A 21,291-nucleotide genomic window follows, 5' to 3' on the forward strand; every position below is an offset into this window, starting at 1 on the left:
TCCGGGTCTGACTCAAAGCCCAAGCTCCAGGCACAGGAGGGGGTGGTGGTGAAACGTGACCTCCTGTGGCCTTCCCAGCACAAGACTGAGGGGTCAGTGTCACTGTGGAAGTGATTTGGCTGGGCGTGGTGGCTCACGCCTGTAATCCCAGCACTTTGGGAGGCCAAGGCAGGCGGATCACATGAGGTCAGGAGTTCGAGACAAGCCTGGCCAACATGGTGAAACCCCGTCTCTACTAAAAATACAAAAATTATCCGGGTGTGGTGGCACATGCCTGTAATCCCAGCTACTCGGGAGGCTGAGGCAGGAGAATTGCTTGATCCCAGGAGGAAGAGGTTTCAATGAGCTGAGATCTCACTACTGTACACTCCAGCCTGGGCAACAGAGCAAGACTCCATGTCAAAAAAAAAAAGCTAGTGATTCCATATCTTCAAATCAAATTTCAGCAGAGTGTTTACTGAGCAAGGGGCAGGGGGGTCAGCTTGCTGACAGCCTCAGCCTGCACATTTGTGATCACTTGGCCACATCCTGGAAACTACCCTGTCACACACCTGGGCAGGAGGCTGCCCCTCCTCCCTGGTTTGAGGAAGCAGGAAAAGGTACCCGTGAGAGACAGCCAGCAGTTCTGTGGAGCGGCGGTGGCCAGCTAGGATGGGCTCTCTCTGGGGTCTGGCTCTGCCCCTTTTCTTCTTCTTCTGGGAGGTTGGGGTCCCTGGGAGCTCTGCAGGTAAGGAAGCCAGAGGGGCCTGGTGGGCCTCTCCCTTAGCGGGGCTCTGGGAGTGAATTTCAGTATGAGCCACCCTTCATGGGCAAGAGCAGGATCTCTCGGGTTGATTATAATGAACCACAGTGCTACCTGTGAAGTGCTATTATTGATGATAAAAAGTGTGCAGATGACGGTGTGTGTGAGTGTAAGCGTGCATGGCGCTGCAGTATACACTAATCAACCATGATGGTGTGTGTGAGCGTAAGGGTGCCTGGCGCTGAGCGTAAGGTGCCGCTAATCAACCATGAGGTGTGTGTGAGCGTAAGGGTGCCTGGCGCTGCAGTATACACTAATCAACCATGATGGTGTGTGTGAGCGTAAGCGGTGGCCATAGCACTGGCAGTATACACTAATCAACCATGATGGTGTGTGTGAGTGTAAGGGTGCCTGGCGCTGCAGTACACACTAATCAACCATGACGGTGTGTGTGAGCGTATGCATGCCTGGCGCTGCAGTACACACTAATCAACCATGATGCTGCCATCGTAAGGGGTGGCTGAGAGTTTGTCCTTATGAACGTGGGAGAGTAAGTGGGGCACGGAGCCGGGGTGCAGGGAGGTGCCAGCTGGTGATCATTGTGCAGAAAGCTGAAGAATGTGGCTTAACAAGATTCTGACTGCTCTAAGTTTATTACCCAGCATGGATTTCCTTTAAAATACAGATTTCATGTGAAAAGTCCAACTGCCACAAACTGCTTGGGAAGAGTGGATGCTGAGAGGCAGGGCTTTTGTGAAAGACGGGAACGAACCCTGACCTGTCGTTAATAGGAGTTGTGCCAAACTCATCACATACATTAAAAAAAAAAGGAATTTTTTTTTTTTTTTTTTTTTTAGAGCAGTTCTAGGTTCACTCTAATCCTTGAGTGGAGAGGCTGGGTGCAGTGGCTCACACCTGTAATCCCAGCATTTTGGGAGGCTGAGGCGGGCGGATCACCTGAGGTCGGGAGTTGGAGACCAGCCTGACCAACATGGAGAAACCCCGTCTCTACTAAAAATACAAAATTAGCCGGGTGTGGTAGCAGGTGCCTGTAATCCCAGCTACTTGGGAGGCTGACGCAGGAGAATTGCTTGAACCTGGGAGGTGGGGGTTGCAGTGAGCTGAGATCTTGCCATTGCACTCTGGCCTGGGCAACAAAAGTGAAACTCTGTTTCAAAAAAAAAAGAAACTGGAGTGGAGAGTATGGAGTTCCCATCCCCACCACTCACAGCCTCCCCCATCATCGACGTCCCCCACCAGAGTGGCACATTTGTTAGGACCGAGGAATCTACTTTGACACAGCATTATCATACATTATATTTTTAACCCTCACAATGGCCCTCCAAGATCCGCCCTGTTCTTACCACCCCCCACCTCCACTGCTTTAAGAATGAGGCCACTGTGCTTCTGGGGATCCAGTAAGAACTCCGGAGCCAGGATCTGACTCCACACAGGCCTGAGCACTGCACTCCGCGGCCTCCTGCCTGTGCTCACCGTGGCCTGGTTTACGCCGCACGTGTCCCGTGAGCTCCACCTTACAGGTGCAGAATGCAGGCTTGGAGCTGAGAGACTTGGCCAGGGTCACAGGGCGGAGAGCAGATTCTCCAGCTCAGGGTCCCAAGTCCACACGCTTTCCTCTCCACCAGATTTGAAGACTGTACCAGGAGAGCCGCAGTGTTCCGGAGCCACCGAGGGGCTGGGCCGGGCTTTGCCATATTTGAAGCGACCCCCCTGGACCCGAGAGACTGTGGGCTTGGGGAGCACGAGGAGGTTTCACAGCAGAAAGGACACCCCGGGGCTCCTGGACAAGCCGGAAAATGTGCCAGGGGAAGTCAGGCTCCAAGGGCACCACTCTGGGCTTCTAGCTGTGTGGGCTGGACCAAGAAGGCTCAGAGAAATGATCTCAGGCCTTGAAGTGGGGAGCAGAAACTGTATTATGAAGGCAGACAAACAGTTCCTGCAGAAGTGAGATTTGTGTGTGCAGCTGGGCCGCACCAGAGCAGTGATGAGAGCAGGCGCCCAGGACTCGCCGACACTGCCTGGGGGTGCAGCCCGCACTCCTCACTATGGTCAAATCCACTGTGTGTGCTTTCCAGTGGCCCGGGAGAGGACTCCATGGGGGAGGGATGCTCACCTTGTGGGCTTTGGAATATAAGCCCTTTCACCTTCTCCACTGTCCTCACCACCTTGGCAAGGCAGCTATTGTGACCCTGTTTTCTCAGGTGAGGACGTGGAGGCTGGGAGGGGTCTGGATACTGGCCTGGCTAGTAGGAGGCCGAGTCAGGATTTGAACCAGCAGATCATCTGACCCCAGAGCCGGTAGTGGGCGGCACAGCAGGAGCTGCAGCCGAGGCTCTTGACTCCTGCCTCGTCATTCTCTGAGGTCCACAGGACAAGCAGCCGGGGACCTGGGGCCCCATCCTGACGCCCTGGGGAGAGGTGCTAGGCCTCTTTTGGATCTATGGGCTACTTTTGGACCAGTGGAGCCGGGTAAAAACCATCTCAAACCGTGTGCCAGGAGAGGTCAGACTCCAAGAGCTCCACCTTCGGGCTTCCAGCTGTGTGGGCTGGACCAAGAAGGCTCAGAGAATTAGGGGGTTCGTATTTGATCCTTTTCCTTCCAAGACTGGGATTACCAGATAAAACACAGGGCATCCAGTTACATTTGAATTTCAGGTAACGATTTCTTTTTAAGTGTAAGTATGTAGCCAATATTGCATGAGAAATACTCATGCTAAAAAGTTATTCGTCATTTATCTGAAATGCAAGTTCAAATTTAACCGAGTACCCTGTATTTTTATTTGCTAAATCTAGAAACTCTCTCCAAGAGGCTCCTTGGCCTACTCACAGGGAGAGCCCCATCTCCCTCTAGACAGGGGAGGCCCCTTTCTCAGGCCAGAAAAGATCTTGTAGTGAACTACGCAAGAGGCTGAGGCAGGAGGGTCGCTTCAGCCCAGGAATTCAAGGCCTGCCTGGGCAACAGAGCAAGACCCTGTCTCTGGGGAAAGTATCCTACCGTAGCCTCCCTCGGGCCCCCCATTCCTCCCTCCTCAGGGCCAGGCAAGGGAGCAGCCCTCTGCTCTAGGCAGAAGTGCCAGCAGCCGCTCTCTGGAAAGCTAGGTTTTTCCTGAGCTGGCTCCCTGTGTCCTGTGGAAAATGCCTGGCCACAGTTTCTGTGGTTCCCAGGCTCCAACCCTGCAGTCCTCAGCCCTCATTCAGGAGGGGCCTCGGCAGGGTGGCGAGCGCCCTCTTTCCCTTGCCAGAGCCCCAAGGACTCTGCCAGCTCCCTCGCTTCGGCAGCAGCACTGCCCACCCTGTCGCTGGAGGTTCCTCCCCCTCAATCCACCCAGCTACCCCGAAAGGCAAATCATAGGCCTTTCTCGTCTTTTAAGGGTTTTTACTTCCATGGGGAAGCCTGTGTTGGATGAGAAAAGTATCCGGGGAAGGGGACACAGGTTCGGAAAGCTCTGCGAGTCCTGGACGCTGGTCTGCCTTCTTGGCTCACCCTGGAAGGTGGACGCTGGCCCCACACATCCCCTCTTAAAGACGCAGGCCGAGAGCCAGCAGATCCCAGGGCTTGCTGGCCCCAAGTGAGCTGTCGGGGCTTCAGAGGACGCTAGTCATGGCAACCCCAGCTCCGTGGCTGCCGCTGGGCCTGGGCTTCCCAGGACTCCCTCCTTCTTGTTCGCTTATGTAGGTGAAAAATGAGGTAACGGCACTCCCCTGCCCACCCTCCCCCAAGAAGTGCCCAGGGTGTAAACGCGATAGCTTGTGTGAAGCCCACTGGAACCCAGGCTCACCAAGTCAGTCTTAACCAACACAGGCCCCAGCACCCGCAGAGCAGACACTGCGACGACAACAGACGACACAGAAGTGCCCGCTATGACTCCAGCACCGGGTCACGCCTCTCTGGAAACTCAAACGCTGAGTGCCGAGACCTCTTCTAGGGCCGCAACCCCAGCCGGCCCCATTCCAGAAGCAGAGCCCAGGGGAGCCAAGGGGATTTCCCCTGCAAGAGAGACCAGGACTTTCACAAAAACACCTCCCGACTTCATGGTGCTGATTGCCACCTCTGTGGAGACATCAGCCGCCAGTGGAAGCCCCGAGAGAGGCGGAATGACCACAGTTCAGACCGTCACAGGCAGTGATCCCGAGGAAGCCATCTTTGACACCCTTTGCACCGATGACAGCTCTGAAGAGGCAAAGACACTCGCAATGGACATATTGACATTGGCTCACACCTCCAAAGAAGCTAAGGGCCTGTCCTCAGAGAGCGGCGCCTCTTCCGACGGCCCCCATCCGGTCATCACCCCCTCATGGTCCCCGGGATCTGACGTCACTCTGCTCGCTGAAGCCCTGGTGACCGTCACCCACATCGAGGTTATCAATTGCAGCATCACAGAAATAGAAACAACGACTTCCAGCATCCCTGGGGCCTCAGACACAGATCACATCCCCACGGAAGGGGTGAAGGCCTCGCCCACGTCCCATCCACCAGCTCTGCCTGACTCCACTGACGCAAAACCACACGTCACGGAGGCCACAGCCTCTGCCGAGACCCTGTCCACAGCCGGCACCGCAGAGTCAGCTGCACCTGATGCCACGGTTGGGACCCCACTCCCCACCAACAGTGCCACAGAAAGAGAAGTGACAGCACTCAGGGCCACAACCCTCAGTGGAGCTCTGGCCACAGTTAGCGGGAATCCCCTGGAAGAAACCTCAGCCCTCTCTGTTGAGACACCAAGTTACGTCAGAGTCTCAGGAGCAGCCCCGGTCTCCATAGAAGCTGGGTCAGCAGTGGACAAAAGCACTTCCTTTGCTGGGAGCTCTGCTTCCTTCTACAGCCCCTCGGAAGCCGCCCTCGAGAACTTCACCCCTTCAGAGACACCCACCACGGGCATCACGACCAAGGGGCCCTTCCCCACCAGCAGGGACCCTCTTCCTTCTGTCCCTCCGACTACAACCAGCAGGGACCCTCTTCCTTCTGTCCCTCCGACTACAACCAGCAGCAGCCAAGGGACGAACAGCTCCTTAGCCAAGACCACGACCTCAGCGAAAACCCTGATGAAGCCCCCAACAGCCATGCCCACCACTGCTCGGACGAGGCCGACCGCAGACAGGAGTGCAGGTAAGTGGTTCTTGCCGGTGATCTTCAGGGATTTGGGATGCGGAGTTTCCAGGACGTCTCCGCACTTGAGGAGTGGAGAGGAAGGAAGGATCTGGAGCCTATTCAGAGCCTGCTCCTGATGTCGCCTCTTCGTGATCTTCTAGTGGTTCTTGACGAAATCAGGAAAAGGCAGATGGAGGGTTGTGTATGGAAAGGTGGAGATGGAAGTCCGGAGAAATGGTTTGCGGTCTCGGCTCTGCCTCTAACAACCCAAGTGACCTTGGGCAAGTCCCTGTCCCTCTCTGGGCCTCAGTTTCCCCACCCATAGTTGGAGAGGGTTGGAATGGGCACTGAAGTCCTGTCCAGCTCTGACCTTCCATGAAGTGCACTGTTGAGCAGCTCTGGAAGCTTCTATTCCAGCCATAGCCACACAGAGGAGCAGCAGGCAGGCATCAGGCCCAAGCTGCTGCTCTCTGATGGGCTCGGACCCCATGAAAGTGGGGCCTGCTGGATGCATTTCCTGGGATTATGTGGAAGCTGATCGGGTTGCTGGGGACAAGTGGAGGCAGGGTAGAGGTGAAGGGCTGTGGGATGGAGAACCTCAGAAGACTCCATCTGGGGTCCGGGAAAGGACAGAGAAGGTATATTAGGGCTCAGGTCCTCCCGATCTAAGGGTGGGGTGGTGGCATGTTTCTTGAGTTGGTTCCTGGAAATGGAGCTGAAATGGTTTAATCCCTCTTCCATGAAACACAGGCGGTGGGGACAGCCACCAGACAGGAAAACACACTGTACATTGATCCTTTTACGACTTTTGTGAAATTGATGGACAGGCAGGCAGGGAGGGGTCCTGGGAGAGAGTCTGGGGCACTCCATCTTGGGGTATCTCTTTTGCTCCCCTCCTTTAATTATAATTATTAAATAATTAAATAATAAATAATTAGAGAAGTGCACAGATACATATGCCCCTGGACATTCAGATCAGTGTGGTGGATAATAGTAACAACGTTTCAGAAGTAGGGTCTGGTTAAATAAATTACTGCACATCTTTACCAAGGGATGGTGGTTCCTATGGAAAAAGTTTCCTAGGGAAAAAGATTCCTATGGAAAAAGGTTCCTAGGGAAAAAGGTTCCTAGGGAAAAAGGTTCCTATGGAAAATGCTTTCCTGAAGGGCACATGCTTTGAAGGTGGCCAGACCTGGGTGGAAACTGAAACTCTGCTAGTAACTAGATGTGTAATTCAGGGAACACTCTTTTCACTCTTTCAGCTTCAGTTTCCTTATCTTTAAAAGGAAATGATCATAATAGCACTTAAATTTAAATTTAGATTTAAATGAGATAATGTGTCCACAGTACTCAGTACACTGCCTGACACACAGTAAGCACTCCAAAAATGGTAATGATTATTATAACGTATTTTAAAATATGACACTATATTCAAACATACCATTATAATATGTCAAATGGGAATATGGACACAATATATGAGACAATCTCTTCACAATTGTTTAATGAGCAGGTTATCCATCATTAGGAATGATTTGATCCTTCAATTAAAAATCGATGTGTGAAGGCTCCTAGGCATAAAAGAAAGTTCAGACGGATATGTATGAAATATTGTTGTCTCTCTGGGGGTTGGGATTACAGGGTTTTTTTCCTCTTTTTGTTAAGTTTGTGTTTCCTAAAGTTTCTGCAATAAACATACGATGCTTGTATAATAAAAATTATAGGTTTTCCTTAATTGCATAGTCAGGGCTTGCCTCCCTGCGCCTCCTACCCCAACTCCCCAACATACAGTAGTTCTGAGGGATTTCACCCGCTGCTCCGGGAGAGAGCGGGCTTAGCCTGGATTCTGGGAGAAGCTCTTGCTTGGTCCCAGACCCAAGTAAAACAGCAGTTTCTGTTGTGTTTGGGGTGTGGCCACTGCCCTGCCCTATACAGAAAATAGGATGCGTTATTCCTTTGTTTCTCTGCCAAGCTTGCCAGCTTATTCCTGTTCTGGAAGAAAGAGGGGCTGTCAGCACTGAAAGGGGGCTCAGAAATCCCATCTCATTTTCAAATGGGGGTGCTGAGGCCTGGCCTGGGGAAGGTGCTTGGGGGGTGTTGAGGCCTGGCCTGGGGAAGGTGCTGGGGGTTGCTGAGGCCTGGCCTGGGGAAGGTGCTGGGGGTTGGCTGGCCTGGCCTGGGGAAGGTGCTTGGGGGTGTTGAGGCCTAGCCTGGGGAAGGTGCTGGGGATTGCTGAGGCCTGGCCTGGGGAAGGTGCTTGAGGGGTGTTGAGGCCTGGCCTGACCTGGGGAAGGTGCTTGGGGGTGCTGAGGCCTGGCCTGGGGAAGGTGCTTGGGGTGCTGAGGCGGCCTGGCCTGGCCTGGGGAAGGTGCTTGGGGGTTGTTGAGGCCTGGCCTGGGGGAGGTGCTGGGGGGGGGGGGGGGGGGGGGGGGGGGGGGCCTGGCCTGGAGAAGGTGCTTGGGGTTGTTGAGGCCTGGCCTGGGGGAGGTGCTGGGGGGTGTTAAGGCCTGGTCTGGCCTGGGGAAGGGGCTTGCACAGGGTCACATCATTTCAGGGAGTAGTTGCCTCTGTCCCTGGCCAGTCTCCAGTCTCCAGCTTCATATCCTCCCACTGGAGGGCAGAGACGATGGGGGAGTCCCTGTGTATGTTTAAGTGCAATGGCATTTTAAGAAAACTATTAGCAATTTTATGAAAATGAATTGCTGCTGTTTGATTAGCAGCCACAGTCAGCAAGGCCCTGGCTGGGTACTTGCTCTGTGAAGCTGTCTGCATGTGACTGCCTTAGCAGCACTGGCTGCTCCTGCTCCTGAATCTAAAAAGCAGCTGGATAAAATGTTCACGTTTTCGCTCAAAACCAAACAAACAGAAAAACTCAATTAACTTTTTTGTGTGGGCTGAAGCACCTCTGTTTACCCACCCCCTGCAGTGACCCCCATACTGTCCCCGGAATGGACCGACTCATGGGCTGTCACATTGCGCACGTCTTCCCCGGAGAAGGGACGTGAATCTTGGGTGTGTGGGGGCACTACCTGGCCCAGCACAGGGTGCAGGTGGGTAACCCGGGAGACTCCCCCCGCTCCAGACCCGTTATCATGTTGCCGTGTGAGGCGGCACTCACAGGTTTGAGGGGTGCACATCTTTGGGGGCCTCCACTCAGCCTGGCACAGTGTGTGCCCAGCAAGTAGACGACCACATCCTCGCCAGCATGAGTGCTAGAAACTTCTGTCAGGAAACGCCGCTCTTCACAGCCAAGGGTGGAAACTACTGGATGCATGGCAGAGCTGACGCCCTCCCTCCGGCCTGGCTCCGAGCTGTGCCTGGTGTGGTGGAGGGGTGGAGGCCACCCTCACCCAGCCCTGTGTGCTGCTCTGATGCGGCTGAGGGGGCCAGGGCCTGGGTGTGCCCTCAGCGTGTCCACTCCAGAGGGGAGCCTGCGCCCACATTTTGGCCCTGTGGGTAAAGGTGGCCTCCCACTGAGCTTGTAGGGGTGTGGGACACTGCCTGATGCTGCCTGCCATGATTTTACATGAAAAGCCGGGAAGAGGCACTAAGGAGCCACCTGACCCCACAGAATGCCATTTCCTGGGGTCGCTTGGCCAGAAGTCATTGACATAGCCCTACCAGCCAGAAGCTGGGGCAGGGACGGGGTCCTGCCTTCTGGGACAGGTTCTGTGCGTGCGTGACCATGTCCCAGAGGTCTCTGCTCAGCCCTGGGGGCAGGGGGGGATGGGGTTGGAGGGTGGATGGTGGGGGTGGGGCCAAGTTAGCCCGAGAGATCTGTGAGGTGAGAAGGGCTGGGGTCTCTCCCCTGCGCCCCGCCCCGCTTTGCTCTGAATCTCTCCCTCTCTCTGTCTCTGTCGGTCTCTCTCTAGTCCCCAGTCTGGTGTCTTTGGAGCCCTGGGTAAGGTGTGTGCTGAGTCCGGTCTGGTTTTGGGTAGATGTTCTTTGGTCTGTTACCACCCCTGGATGGAAAGCCCCTGGTCCCCCCCAAGTTCCTGCAGAGCCAGGCCCCGCCAGCAGTCGGTGGGCAGGATGCCCACCAGTCACCCCCATCTGTCCCAGGCGGACCTTTCCTCTGCTCTCCAGGGACCACTGCAGGTGGTGTGGCCCCTGAGGGGAGCATAAGGGTGCAGTGCCTGACTCAGGGGACACAGAAGCCCTGTCCATATGGCTTTTTACGCAGCACAGCACCCAGCCCTCGGCAGCCCAGAGCAGGAACCAACAGGGTAGGTGCCCAGGGGCCCCAAAGGTCAGAGTTCCTCCCACAGCTGCCAGGGAGCACAGGACGGCAGCACAGGGTCTTATGCTCAGCACTGGGAGCCCGCTCGCTGCAGCTAAAGAAACAGATACGTCCAAGGGCTCCATGGCCAGGGCCGGGCACCTGGAACACAGCGGTCCTGGGGCGGCCACATCCACTCCTTCCAGGTGAGTTCCCGGTGACTCTCGGCCTGCAGTCGGCCTTGCTGAATTCTCTTAGGCCACCTGGACGCCCCCTGCTACGCGTCCAGCTGTTGATCGCCCATTGACCTGTAGAAGACCTGGTCAGCCCCTCTGTCTTCTGTCACCCATGGAGGCGCCTGCAGGTGCTCTGCGCAGCCCGCCCGGCCCTGCACAGACCCGAGGCGGCAACAGGGGGCGCTGCCGGCCGGAGGATGCGGGCGCGGGGCGGAGGCTGCGGGGCAGGAGCCGCTGTGCGCGTTCAGGCAGCTGCCCGGGACCCCTGGCACCGACCGCAGCCCCCAGAGGTCCCCGGGGGTTTCCGCCTGAGCCTAAACTGAAGACAGGGCCTGTTTTCAGTCATCCTGACCCAACAGACTCTGCCTGTTAGTTCCCGCCCTGCCCGGCGCCCTAGTACCCAGAGCTGGTGGGGACTCCAGGCCACCAAAGGCAGGGGCGGGGCGGGCGGTTGAAGGAAGATTGGGACACAGAGAAGAGGGACAAGGCCTGGGGCCCGAGGGGTCAGAACGCTCTGCCAGCCTCACCACCCGCAACATCCAGGCACGGACACACGCACACACTCCACACGTGTGAACACGCATGCATGGCTGCACACACGTGCACATAGAGGCACAGCCCGCAGGCACACAGATGCACGCACACAGGCACAGGCACGCTCCCTCACTCACTCTCTCTCACACACCCCAGGTGCAGACACCCCCACCCAGAGGATGCAGCTTGGATGGAGAAAGAGGCTGGGTCACAAAAGCCACAGGAGGCAGCCCCTGCTGTCGGGCGTCTTCTCTGGGGAAAGCTTTTCCGGAGCCTGATGGAGGAAGACAGAGGAAAGAGACCTGTGTTCCCTGATACACTGGCCAGCCGCTTCCCGGGGAGGGGGAGGCAGAAATATACAGTAAATGATTGTTGCTTTTGGTCTGTGAACTGTACTATGGAACACTAGAACTTACTCCTTCATCTGACTGCATGTTTGTGCCCCATAACCAGCCTCACTTTATGTCTGCCTCTCACCTACATACCCTGCCTAGCCTCTGGGAACCACCAGCCAACTTTCTGCCTGTGTGAGAGCCACTCTTTCAGTGCCCACAAATGAGTGAGAACATGGTACATTTGTCTTTCTACCCCTGGCTTACTTCCCTTAACATGACAGCCTTCAATTCCATCCATGTTGTTGCAAACGACATGATTTCATTCTTGTTTATGGCTGTGGAGTATTCCATCGCGTATAGATACCACGTTTTCTGTATCTGTTCATCCATTGATAGGCACCCAGGTTGATTCCATTTGGTTTTTGAAAATGTGTAGGTGGAGAATCCAATGCGCCCCCTCGGGTTTTCAAAATGTGGGCATCTTGAGTGCGGGAAAGGAAGTGCCTGCCACTCCCCAGGGCACCCGGTGGCATCTGCAGAGGGGAGGCAGCCCCAGCAGGCCTGCTGCAGTGACAGCAAATTGCCAGGCGGCCAGGGAGGCTCCTGCGGTGACAGCCCAGATCACAGGGTCAGAAGCAGCCCACCGGGGCCAGATGTCTTGCGTCACTTTGGGAACATTTTCAGCCATTACCACTTTAAATACTGATTTTGCCTATTCTTTCTCTCCTTCCCAGAACTCCAGTTACTCATGTGTGGTGTCTTCTCATTGTGTCTGCTGTCTCTTCCCATCTCACTGGGGCAGTAGGGCTGCCATAGCCCAGCGCCACAGACCGGCGGCTTCACAGCCCTGGTGGCTGCAAGTTCAAGATCAACATAGGGACAGTGTTGGTCTAGTGAGGCCTCTCTTCCTGGCTTGTGGAGGGCCGCCTGCTCCCTGTGTGCACAAGGCCTTTTCTCTGTGCACACACATGTGCACACACACGAGCACACCACACACATACACACGTGAACACACATGCATACATGCACACACACACGTGCACACACACGCACACACGCACACAATCTGGTGTCTCTTCCTCTTCTCATAAGGACTCCAGTCCTGTCACATCAGGGCCCCACCCTGCTGGCTGCACTTCACCTTACTTACCTCCCTAATGTCTTCTCTCCAGACGAGTCACCTTGGTGGGTGGGGCTTTGTGAGGGTTTGAATGTCCGTGTTCCCCAAAATTAATCTGTTGAAATCCTCATCCCCAAGGCAGTGGTGTTAGGAGATGGGGCCTGTGGTAGGGGATGGGGTCCTGAAGGTGGACCGCTGATCATGGGATCGGTGTCCTCATAAAAGAGGCCCCAGAGCGCCCCTCCCCCATCCACCATGTGAGGACACAGTGACACACCAGGGAAGCCGGTCCTCACCACACACGGAATCTGCCGGTACCTTGATCTGAGACTCCCCAGCCTTCAAAGCTGTGAGAAATGCATTGTTGTTTCTAAGCCCCCAGTCTATGGCATTTTGTTACGGCAGCCAGAACTAAGCCAGGCTTCCACACGTGCATTCTGGGAGGTCACGGTTCAGTCCCTCACACTTGCTCTTCTCTATTTTCCTCCTTATGCTTCTATCCTTCATTCTGAGAATTTTCTTCTGACCTACTTTCATTATTTTTCAGTGATATCTAAACTATTTTTAAGCCCGCTTATTGAGTTCTGAAACGTTGCTTGTATTTTTTCCAGGCAATCATTTTTGTATTGCATTTACAAATAGGCATAGAAATGGAGACTGCAATGAGAAAATAGAGAACGCAGTGAGAAAAGTTGGAGTTCTAGAAAGAAAGTGGAGGGAGAATAGGAAGAATACAATCAGAAAAAAAAATACAAATCTTTCCTTTTTGTGTAATTTTTATTTCTCCACTGAAGTTCTTGACCTTGTCTTTTTCTTCTCATGGACAATGTCTCCAGAGCTTTCTGCAGCCGGCGTCTGAGGGTGCTGTGTCTGCATTCTCGTGTAGATGATTTCATTCGCTGGGTTTTCAGCGCTTTTTTTCTGCAGCCGGCGTTGAGGGCGCTGTGTCTGCATTCTCGTGTAGATGTTTTCTTTTTTTTTTATTTTTTATTTTTATTATTATACTTTAGGGTACATGTGCACAATGTGCAGGTTTGTTACATATGTATCCATGTGCCATGTTGTTTTGCTGCACCCATTAACTCGTCATTTAACATTAGGTATATCTCCTAATGCTGTCCCTCCCCCCTCCCCCCACCCCACAACAGTCCCCGGAGTGTGATGTTCCCCTTCCTGTGTCCATGAGTTCTCATTGTTCAATTCCCACCTATGAGTGAGAACATGCGGTGTTTGGTTTTTTGTCCTTGCGATAGTTTACTGAGAATGATGTTTTCCAGTTTCATCCATGTCCCTACAAAGGACATGAACTCATCATTTTTTATGGCTGCGTAGTATTACATGGTGTATATGTGCCACACTTTCTTAATCCAGTCTATCGTTGTTGGACATTTGGGTTGGTTCCAACTCTTTGCTATTGTGAATAGTGCCGCAGTAAACATACGCATGCATGTGTCTTTATAGCAGCATGATTTATAGTCCTTTGGGTATATACCCAGTAATGGGATGGCTGGGTCAAATGGTAGGACTTCATGTCTAAAACACCAAAAGCAATGGCAACAAAAGCCAAAATTGACAAATGGGATCTAATTAAACTAAAGAGCTTCTGCACAGCAAAAGAAATTACCATCAGAGTGAACAGGCAACCTACAGAATGGGAGAAAATTTTCGCAACCTACTCATCTGACAAAGGGCTAATATCCAGAATCTACAATGAACTCAAACAAATTTACAAGAAAAAAACAAACAACCCCATCAAAAAGTGGGCAAAGGACGTGAACAGACACTTCTCAAAAGAAGGCATTTATGCAGACAAAAAACACATGAAAAAATGCTCATCATCACTGGCCATCAGAGAAATGCAAATCAAAACCACAGTGAGATACCATCTCACACCAGTTAGAATGGCCATCATTAAAAAGTCAGGAAACAACAGGTGCCGGAGAGGATGTGGAGAAATAGGAACACTTTTACACTGTTGGTGGGACTGTAAACTAGTTCAACCATTGTGGAAGTCAGTGTGGCGATTCCTCAGGGATCGTGTAGATGTTTTCGTTCGCTGGGTCTCCAGTGCTTTCTGCAGCCGGCGTCTGAGGGCGCTGTGTCTGCATTCTCGTGTAGATGTTTTCATTCGCTGGGTTTCTCACCACTTCTACTCACATTGCCATCTCTCCATGTGTGCCTGGCTCTTTCTTTCTTTGCCTGACATTCTATTTGCAATGTTTTGGAATAAGAATCTGAGGCCAGAATGATGGCTCCTCCAGAGAGGGTGAGCCCGAGTGCCGGCAGCCTGGAGGGGCAGGGCAGCGGCTCTGCTGTCCTGTGATTCGCGTGGGCTCTCTCTGCACTTACACTCACAAAAAGACAGTATCTCAGGCAGGAATTCTCACAGGATGCACGCTTCTCTTTTGACAGTTTAGTGTCACGCATGGATTCCTTTGTAAACATCAGATCAATAGCGGAGTTCCAAATTAAAACATTAGGATAAGAAGCCCATGTTGACTCATCAGTCCCTGGAATGGCCTAGAAGACGGGGCACTTGGTGTTTGGGGATGCGCCTGTCTCAGGCCGGCCTCCACGGGTCAGGTAGCCTAGGGCGGGAGGAGGAGGGCGGCGGGCAGCCCCACAGCCGGGATCCAGGAGAAAGGAAGGGCCACTCATTTCCTCTTCTTCACAAAGTCCTGGGAATGCAGGGAGGGGAGATGGGGTCTCGCTCTAAAAGGCAGCTTTGTAGCCAAACTGCTCCCTCCAGGCAGGAAGAGAATCCCCACTCAGAAGAAAGGTGGGCCACCCTGATGACAGCGGGTGGCCCCAAGTGTTTGGATGCGATGGTCCCCACTGGTTTGGGCCTAACCTCAAGCGGCTGCTAATGGTTCCATGATACTTTTCCCGCTAACACTTCACAGAGATGTCTGACTGATGTCTACTGCTCAGCCGCACCCCCGAGTTGGTGAGCATTCAGGTAGAGCACCCACCTCTACTTTTCTCACCCCTAAAATCACAGACTGGTTCTCAGCTGGTGCAGCCACCGCCCCAGCGTGCCGGATGCAGGACTTTCCCTGCTAACACTGGACAGTCCCAGCAAAGCAGACGGTGGGTCACTCTGTATCTCTGAAGAACAGCTGGGCCTGCGCGTGTCATTCTCAGGCATCCGGCCCAGGCCTTCACCTCCAGGAAGGTGGCTGCTCAGCTCTGGGCACTGCCAGGGCCCCACATCCTTTCCAGGCTGTTCCGCAGCATCTGCCTTCGTACTCACAGCCACCGTGGTGTGAGTCCTAGGGAGTCTCAGAATAGAATTCTGTGCCTCTCTCACCTCTGGAAGTGACCATGCTGTGTAGGAAAATATCACAGCACGCCGGCCTCAAAAGGCCACGACGTGGCTCTAAACTGCTCTAAGTATGTCAGTTACAGAAAGGGGCAGAACAGGCTGGGGTGTGGAGTCGGCGGTCAGGGGACAGACAGCATTTCTTGTCTTGCAGAGAGAATGCTAGCAATTTGCAAGTTTACTTGAAAAGCTTTGTGATTTTCCAACGCCCTGAGTAATTCTAGCCAAAATGCGTGACTAGCCTCACACTAGATGCTTGCTATAATTGTGTCTCTGTATTAAACTGACCGTTCTTTGGAGCTTCAGAATGGACCAGGAGGAAAAGGTAAATACCAACCTCACTACAACCTCAGAGGCATCAATGCCCTCCCGCTACAGATGCATCCGTTCTCGCCTGGCTCCTGCCAGCTGCCCTGGGAGAGGCCACAAAATGCCCTCCATGGAGACAAGGCCTGAGAATCTTCGGGACTCCCGCTACCACTCGCTGTGTTGAAGAACTGCCGGGTCAGCACCCCGGGGCCCTACACACACGGCTCTGCGGAGGACGAGGAAGTGCCGTCAGGTGAGACTTCACCGTGAAAAATCTTCCGAGACACAACAATCTCCCCGAATTAAAACGACAGACTCTAATTTATAAAAACTGTGTGTTTCAAAAGCCCCAAATGTTTACATTCTCCGATTCATCATTCCTTCTTCTAATTTATTTTAGGAAATAATGCAAAGTACTCACAAAAATTTATATAGAAAGATGTTCATTGCAGAATTCATTATAATAAAGAAAACCTGTAAATACTCTGAGTGCCCAGCGTCAGCATGGTGATAATGTACATATGAGGGAATATTGTGCAGCTTCAGTTAGTTCTTATTACATTTCATAGGCATCTTAAATGCTTTGTGAACACCGGTGCATAGATTTTTTTGTTTGGTATAGATGGCAATGATTAGATGGGTGCAAGTAATTAAAAAATGGACATATAATTTTAAAAATATTGAGTGACAGAAAAAAAGGAAAAAATGTTAAAGAACTTTTTGGTTATGATATTATCACTAAAAGGCCCTGTCTCCTTGCTCCCTTCTTTGGGGACGGTTCTGGCCTTGCCTGGCCCGTGGGTGGGAATTATGGTGCTTCAAGTGCCTTCAGCTGCTGCTGGGTCCCAGGAGCCCAGCCTAGGTGTTCTTCCGTCCTCACCACCCCATGGCCTCCATGGAGCCCCACGGGCAGCCTCAGGAAGGAGGGCAGTATCGTCAGAACAGAGTCCTCGTGGACCCCAAGAAACCCTTGGACAGAATGCCCCATCCCACCCAGGTCCAGCTTCACTCAGCACCTAAACAGGAGCACGGCTGCAGGCAGGCTCCACGCACCCCATCCCCAGGGAAGCCGCAGCCCCTGTCCCATGTATCCCGGGCAGGCATCTGTAACTGAGGGCAGCGTGGTTGGGTGAGCAGCGAGGTACACGCCGGCTGGGCGGGGAGGGGTGGCCCTGAGCGGTCATCTTGCTCAGTGCTGGAGGGGTTCCGAGCCGAAGGTCCGAGGGTCCTGGAACTGCCATGGCAGATCCCCACAGCCTGGGCAGCTCGAAACAACAGGGGCTCATTCTCTCCCCACTCAGCAGGGAGGGGTCTGAAATCAAGGAGTCCACGGGCTGTGCTCCCTCCAGAGGCTTCAGGGGAGGACCCTCCCACCTCCGCCAGCTTCTGTGGCTCCAGGCGTCCCTGGGCCGCAGCCGCATTGCTGCACCTCTGCCTTCTGCTCTGTCTGCGTCTAACCTCCCTCTGCCTCTGTGTAAGGACACTTGCCATGCATTTAGGGCCAACGGGTTAATCCAGAATGACCTCCTTATCTCAAGATCTTTAACTTAATCACAGCCACAAAGACCTGCCTCCTATTTGAAGAGAGGTTCTGTGCATGGTTCCAGGGTCAGGAGGTGAACACCTGGTGGCCCAGCCTCAGCCGCCCCAGTGAGGACGTGCGAGGTTTCAGAACGGCTGTGCTGCCCTGTTAGGAGTTATACACGCAGAAAGGCAACTCCGCCAGCATCAGGGGTGCTGGATGCGTGCGGGGATCAGATGGCGTTGGATTTCCCAGGGAAGCTGGGGAGCAAGGGTCCTGCACAAGGGAGCAGGAGGCCAGAGACCAGCCCAGCCCAGGCCCAGCCCAGGCCCAGCCCAGGAGGAGCCTGGCCAGGAGTCCCACCAAAGCCACTGGAGCCTCCAGTGACCCAGCCCTGGAGGGTCAGCACTGTCCCTCAAACGGATTCCACTTCACACACAGGTCTCCCTGTCTGTGCGTGCTGTAGGGCTGGTGCCTGGGGAGCCCAGACTGCCAGAAACCTTCAGGGTGGGAGGCTCCAGATGGGACTTCCTGGCCTGTGTTTATGTGGAGCCCAGGCTGCAGGTGCCACAGCCAGGCACAGGTTAGGGGTGAGTTGTGGGTGATGTAGGGACTAGAAGCACAAGTAATGGCCTGACCCCCATGTCCTGGCTGTGCTGTGTGGTGGGAAAGACACGGGCTCCGGTGGCTGCTGAGGGTGGCCTGGCCTGCACCTGCTGGGTCCACCCCTGGCCACCAGGCTCACCCAAGGGCAGTTGGTGACGGCCTGCCTCACTCCTGCTGACCCTCAGGGGCCTAGGGGTCCCGCGTGAGGGGTCTAGGAACCATGCTGGAGGACGTGCCTGTGCCAGGGCCACCAGGATGTCTATGGCAGGAGCCGGTGCTGGCGAACCCCACACCTTGAGCCCCAGAGCCAGGCTCCTCAGCCTAAGAAGGGATCAGAGGTGGGAAAACCACATGGCAAAGGCTGTCCCGTGCAGTCCTGGCTCCACCACCACTGCCCACACACGGAAGGTGCCGCGGCTGGGAGAAGCCATCTTCACAGACATGCCATCCTTGTGGCTCTCACGCATGTGCACAGACGCTCCGTCCTCTCCCACCCCCAACCCCACCCCGGGAGGGCCAGGAAGTCCCATCTGGGGCCTCCCACCCTGAGGGTTGCCTTCAGTCCGTGCTGCCCAGGCATCGGGGCCTGCAGCCTCCACAGACAGCGAGACCCGTGTGCGAAGCAGAATCCATCCTAGGGACAGTGCTGACCCTCCAAGGCTGGGTCACTGGAGGCTCCCCGGGTCTAGTGGCTTTGGTGGGACTCCTGACCAGGCTCCTTCCGGGCTGGGCAGGTCTCCGGCCTCCTGCCTTCCTTGATGGAGCACGCTTGCTCCCCAGCACCTCCCAGGTTCACACAGCTCCTCCCTGGGGCTGCGCACTGACCCAGGGGCAGGAGGTGGGCCATCCTCTCCGTGGACTGAAGACCTTGTCCTAAGGGAAAGCAGGGCCAGCCCAAGGCCTGGCTGAAAGAGCCGGTCTTGGTGGCAAAGGCGGCTCGTGGGGGCAGCCCACGCAAATGCTTCCCGGCGCCCTGAGCCCCTGACCGCGGCTGAGCCCGCTGTACTTGCTCCTCTCATGGAAAGATGACCTGGGTCTACCATGCTCAGTATCACCCAGAAATTCCTACAGAAGTCTCTTGGGACAAGAAAAGGCCTTCTTCCCTCCCTCCTCCTTTCCTCTTCCTTTCTTTCATCAGGGAACAGCTCCGGCTGCCTGCACTGTTTGGGCACTGTCATAAGAAGCCGTGACGGCCTTCACAGAGCTCCGGGGCTCACGGGTGCGGCTGACCTGCCCACAAATGAGGCGACAGAGGAGAGGGAGGGTCGGGCACCGATGGCTCAGGAGGGAAGAGATCCCTTCTGTATGGGGAGACGGGGGCTTCCTGGAGGGAGCCGGAGCAAGGGGCTCACCAGGGTGAGACATCCAAGGACCTGGGGGACCAGCCATGGGACACGGTGGTCCCACGTGGCTCCTGGACGCGCTGTGTTTGCTGAGCTGGAGGAGACGGGGAGCCCACGTGCCAAACGCGGGCACCTCGCGGGAATGGGAGAGGCCATGCACGCCCTGAGTCCGGCTTTACAAAAACCTTCTGGCAGCAGTAGGAGAGGAGACACGCAGAGGCAGAGCCAGGGAGAGGCGGTGGGGTAGTGAGGGGATGTTGGCGTGCACGGGTTGGGAGACCCCCAAGCCCTGGGACCTGCATGCTGATGGTCAAGGTTGCTGCTGTGGCGACCACAGGGCAGGGAGAGGAGGTGGGGTAGTGAGGGGATGTCAGGGTGCAGAGCGCCAGACCCTCCCAGCCCTGGGAACTGCAAGCTGATGGTCAAGGTTGCAGAGCTGGCTGCTGTGGCAGCCACGGGGCAGCTGTGTCCTCCAGGGCAGCAGCTCACAACAGCCAACCCCAGCTGTCCCCACACTAGCCCAGCACCTAGGACATGCTGGTGTGTGCTGAGTCAGTGACCAGGCTGTGCCAGTTGCCCAAATCAGGGCTGATCCCATCCCTCTTGCCATGTCTGGTCGGTGAGGCTGAAATGGAAGGAGGATCAAAGGGCGTGTCCCTGGCGGATTTGCCCGTGTTGAGGGAAATGCCCCCTTAAACAGTGTCCAAGTGCGTCTCTGGCCGTCACCTGCCTGAGTGCTGCCTGCCCTGCTCCCAGGGACAATAAGCTCAGAGCAGCGAGGGAGGGGACGCAGAGGCCCCTGGAACAGGCTCACTGGAGCACCCAAGAGACTGGCATTCCATAGCCTCCAGTGGCTGCCTGGCCTCAGCACACACGACCTCCTCAGATGGAACTCACTCAGGAAACAGAAGGTCAGAGGTTAAAACTCACCAGACATGGGTGCAGGAAATCAACATGGCACATGGATACATATGTAACAAACCTGCACATTGTGCACATGCACCCTAAAACCTAAAGTATAATAAAAAAAAAAACTCACCAGACCACGCGCCAACATTTTCGTGTGGACACCCCTGCATATCTAGCGGGCCCGGCCACTATGTCCTCACTGCCTGCGACTCTTCCCCTGCCTGTGAGGAGGAAAAGCGCTGAGAGAGAGGCCCCTGCAGGCCAGGAGGGGCAGGCGCTGGGTGGGACGATCTCATGGCAGGCAGAACCAGGAGGCCAGGAGCTCGGGCCCTGCCTACGTGCACGTAGTGGGTTCCTCAGGGGCAAATCTCACTGCCGGGAAAGGGTGGATTCTCCTGCATGGGAAGTCCACAGTCTCTTCAGCGGCTCCTGCCCGCACCTCGCCACAACTGGCGTCCACCACACACTGCCAACCTCTGAGTCGCGGCAGCGTGGGAATGGTGTTGCGTTTGCAGGTGCACGAGAGTATTATGGGCTTCCCTAGCTTCCCTGGAAGCCCCAGCAGTTGATGGTGAGTTTTCCAATCAATGATTTTATCCATGACTCAGCAGATCCCCGGGCCCCGGGAGTGGACAAGCCAGTGTCAGTCCCCGGCCGTGTTCGTGGAAAGCAGCACCAGAGAAACGCATGGGCAGAGCAGACGGCACAGACGGAGCCTCCCTCTGCTGGGAGCAAAGCAAGCACACAAGTTTTCACACATAGGGAACGGGCACTCACACACACAGGACACAGCACACCACACACAGGACACAGGCACACCACACACAGGACACGGGCACCCACGCACACAGGGCACAGGAGCCCCCCCACACACACCACACACGGGCACCCACACACACAGGACACGGGCACACCCACACACACAGGACCACACGGGCACACCACACACAGGACACAGGCACACCACACAACAGGACACACAGG

General features: G+C 55.0%; 1 protein-coding gene across 1 annotated transcript; it reads left to right on the forward strand.

Annotated features, from left to right (window-relative positions):
- Positions 1-651: 651 nt before the first annotated feature.
- On the forward strand, positions 652-10,630 carry LOC115837295 (mucin-20-like). Its single transcript, XM_030822806.1, is given in 5 exon segments — positions 652-727; positions 4,566-5,812; positions 5,814-5,870; positions 9,791-10,277; positions 10,386-10,630. Coding segments are annotated over 5 exon segments (2,112 nt in total).
- The last annotated feature ends 10,661 nt before the right edge of the window (positions 10,631-21,291 follow it).

This window comes from Nomascus leucogenys, chromosome 11 (assembly GCF_006542625.1).
Source record: "Nomascus leucogenys isolate Asia chromosome 11, Asia_NLE_v1, whole genome shotgun sequence".
Classification (NCBI taxonomy): Eukaryota; Metazoa; Chordata; class Mammalia; order Primates; family Hylobatidae; genus Nomascus; species Nomascus leucogenys.